We start from the raw sequence: 2826 nt of genomic DNA, 5'->3' as shown, positions 1-2826 counted from the left end.
TTGTCCTTTCTTTGTCGTATTCCGAATCCATCAATCATGTTAAATAGTGTTATACTTGTCCGTTTGTCGAATACATAAGAATCAACAAATTAAACAAAAAGATATGTTAATTTAGTCATGGGTAGGTCGTGAAGACGAATAAGATCTTGCAATGGCATTGTGAGGACACAAATCATCTCTTCTCTCAAGAATAATATATCACCAAGGTAGAACAAAATCAACACATATAGCAAAAGTAGGGGTTTTGATTGAGGATGACAATAATAGAGACTAAGATGACTTTAGTTTACCCTCTAACATGTATAGGAATGATGATACTTCAAAATTTGGTTCATCATTGCACAGTAACGTACAACATGGTTTCCCCTCACCCTGTCATTTTACAGTTAGGAATCCTTCTTTTTCTCCCCCAATTTATCGATCCATATAGTTTCAAACAAAACACCCTCGATCGTATTTGAGAGAAGAAGCATGTGCAGGATTTCCTGTATCAGAGAGCACTTCATATCTTTTTTGGGGTCAAGAGATGGATTATATCAACACACAAGATTTTCTAGTACCCGTATCTAACCAACTTTCTGGAAAAAAAAGGGATTACAAATCACATAATAACCTAAGAATCCAGTTGAGAAAGGACTAAGATCACACCATGTAATGTCTTCAAAATTTCACATAAACAAAAATTCATGAAAACCACTGTATGGATTATAATCCAAAAGAACGAACGAAGAAGATGATGAAATAACTTTTGTGTGAGATAATGCTTGAGAAGTCTTTGACAAAAGGAGAGAGATCAGAGAACAATTTGAGGGTAGAGTTTTGATATATGATAAGAATTTAAGATGGGTGGGTGACAAATTTGAAGGGCGTATCAGTTATAAGCAATCCAATTTAAAGAGACCCTGAAGTCAGGGGAGTAGGAGAGAAAAATTAGGGCTCTTTGAAGAAAAGGTGGAGATGGTTGAAATGGAGGAGGAATCGAGAAAGAGAAATGAGGGATTGTGGGAAGTGGAAGGACATAAATGAGAGGTTTAATTTAAATTTAAGAGAATATGTGATAAGATGATGCTTTAAATAGTTGTATATTAATTATCAAAACTTATACTTCTTATTTTTTAACAATAATTGTTTAATGTGTTTTATAGTATATTATGTGAAATGAAATATTGGGGAATATAAAACAAATTAAATAAATAACTACAGGTTTAAAATATAAGTTCTAAATAATTCACTATTTTTTAATAATACTTAATAATATAATTAAATCAAAAGATATTCGATATTAGACTCGTTTTGAAAGTATTGATGAGACGATTATAATGATGTATTTTGTATAATAAAAAATTAATTTTTAATGCGTTTTAGTTCACGTATGATTATTTATGTTAATACGATAAGAGTGTAAAACGAAAAACGAAAAATAAGGGATATTAAATAAATAAATAAATAAATATATATATATATATATATATATATATACATATATATTGATTGGTGGACAATTGTTGTTTTTATAGCATGTTGGTCTAACACAAGTGTTTATTTTTTTAATGGGGTGTTTAATATTTAGTTAAGTCGTGGGTTTGATCCAAATCTATTTTACGTTTATCATTCTTTTTCTTCGTGAAAGTTTGGCAACGATTTGTTGTAAGATCGAGATAATATAAAAAACGCTCAAACCCATGTTTTCGTAAAAGGACTTGTATCTGTTCGAATAATATATATGCGATATGTTTGAAACCTTTTTTTTAAAACGTCTGTTTTTGAACGTCTCAAGTCATGTCTGATGGTTATATGTCAATAATCCAAGTTTGATTCAATCTCCTTTTGTTTTGCAATGTAGATTTGATGGCGAAGAATTCTTAAGAAAAATGAGCGGAAAAAAGATAATGTACGTTGGCGATTCAGTAAGCGTAAATCAGTGGCAATCAATGGTTTGCCTTCTTCATGCTGCATTGCCATCTCAATCCAACATAACTGATGAAACTATCAACTCAACTAGAACCGTCACGTACCAGGTAATATATGAATTGTTATTATCCATTATTTTATATAATACGTTATAAAGAAGTACTTAATGGTCATGTTATGATGTGAGCTTTGTAGGATTACGGAGTTTCGATTTCGGTTTTCTTATCTCATTACTTGGTAGACATTGTTGATGAGAAAATTGGACGGGTTATGAGACTTGATTCCATCGCAGACGGAGATATATGGAAAGAGAACGATGTTTTGATCTTTAATACTTGGCTTTGGTGGTATCGTAGCGGAGATAAACAACCGTAAGTACGATTTTTTATTTCGAAGATTATACAGTCACTGACCAATAGTTTAAAAGTTGTACGGTTTGATGCAGATGGGATTATATTGAAACAGATAATAAAATACTGAAGGACATGGATAGAATGGCTGCTTTTCGCGAGGGTTTGAAGACTTGGGCGAATTGGGTCGATTCAGATGTGAACACACTAAAAACGACCGTGTTTTTCCAAGGAGTTTCGCCGTCTCATTACAAGTAATGATTTCTTTACTGAACATTATAAAAACTAAGTTTTATGATAGACATGAGATCCGACCCTTGATCAAATTTAATGTATTAAGAGCATCTTCAACAAATTCTTTAAAAATGGAGAAAATTAGGGTTTTCGATAGTTTTTTTTATTCTTATTTTAAAAAATTTGTTCAAAGTATTCTAAAACATTTACAATTAGTTTTTTTTAAATAATTTTATCAAAATAAAAAAGCAAAAGTCAAAGTCTTAAAAAAATTACATTTAATAATTTCTCAATGTAATTAATTAATAATTTCCAAATAAAACAAAAAGAA

The 2826-nt window shown here is 30.6% G+C and overlaps 1 protein-coding gene across 1 annotated transcript; it reads left to right on the top strand.

Annotated features, from left to right (window-relative positions):
- The first annotated feature begins 1850 nt into the window (after positions 1–1850).
- Positions 1851–2519, top strand: LOC112505885 (protein trichome birefringence-like 41). Its single transcript, XM_025109927.1, has 3 exons — positions 1851–2018; positions 2107–2282; positions 2357–2519. The coding sequence occupies exons 1-3, from the start codon at positions 1872–1874 to the stop codon at positions 2517–2519; spliced, it is 486 nt and encodes a 161-aa protein (XP_024965695.1). The 5' UTR covers positions 1851–1871.
- The last annotated feature ends 307 nt before the right edge of the window (positions 2520–2826 follow it).

The sequence above is a fragment of the Cynara cardunculus genome (genome assembly GCF_001531365.2).
Source record: "Cynara cardunculus var. scolymus isolate 2C chromosome LG 2, CcrdV1, whole genome shotgun sequence".
NCBI lineage: Eukaryota > Viridiplantae > Streptophyta > Magnoliopsida > Asterales > Asteraceae > Cynara > Cynara cardunculus.
Note: the sequence above shows the minus strand (reverse complement) of the source record. Positions and strands in the feature narration are given on the sequence as shown.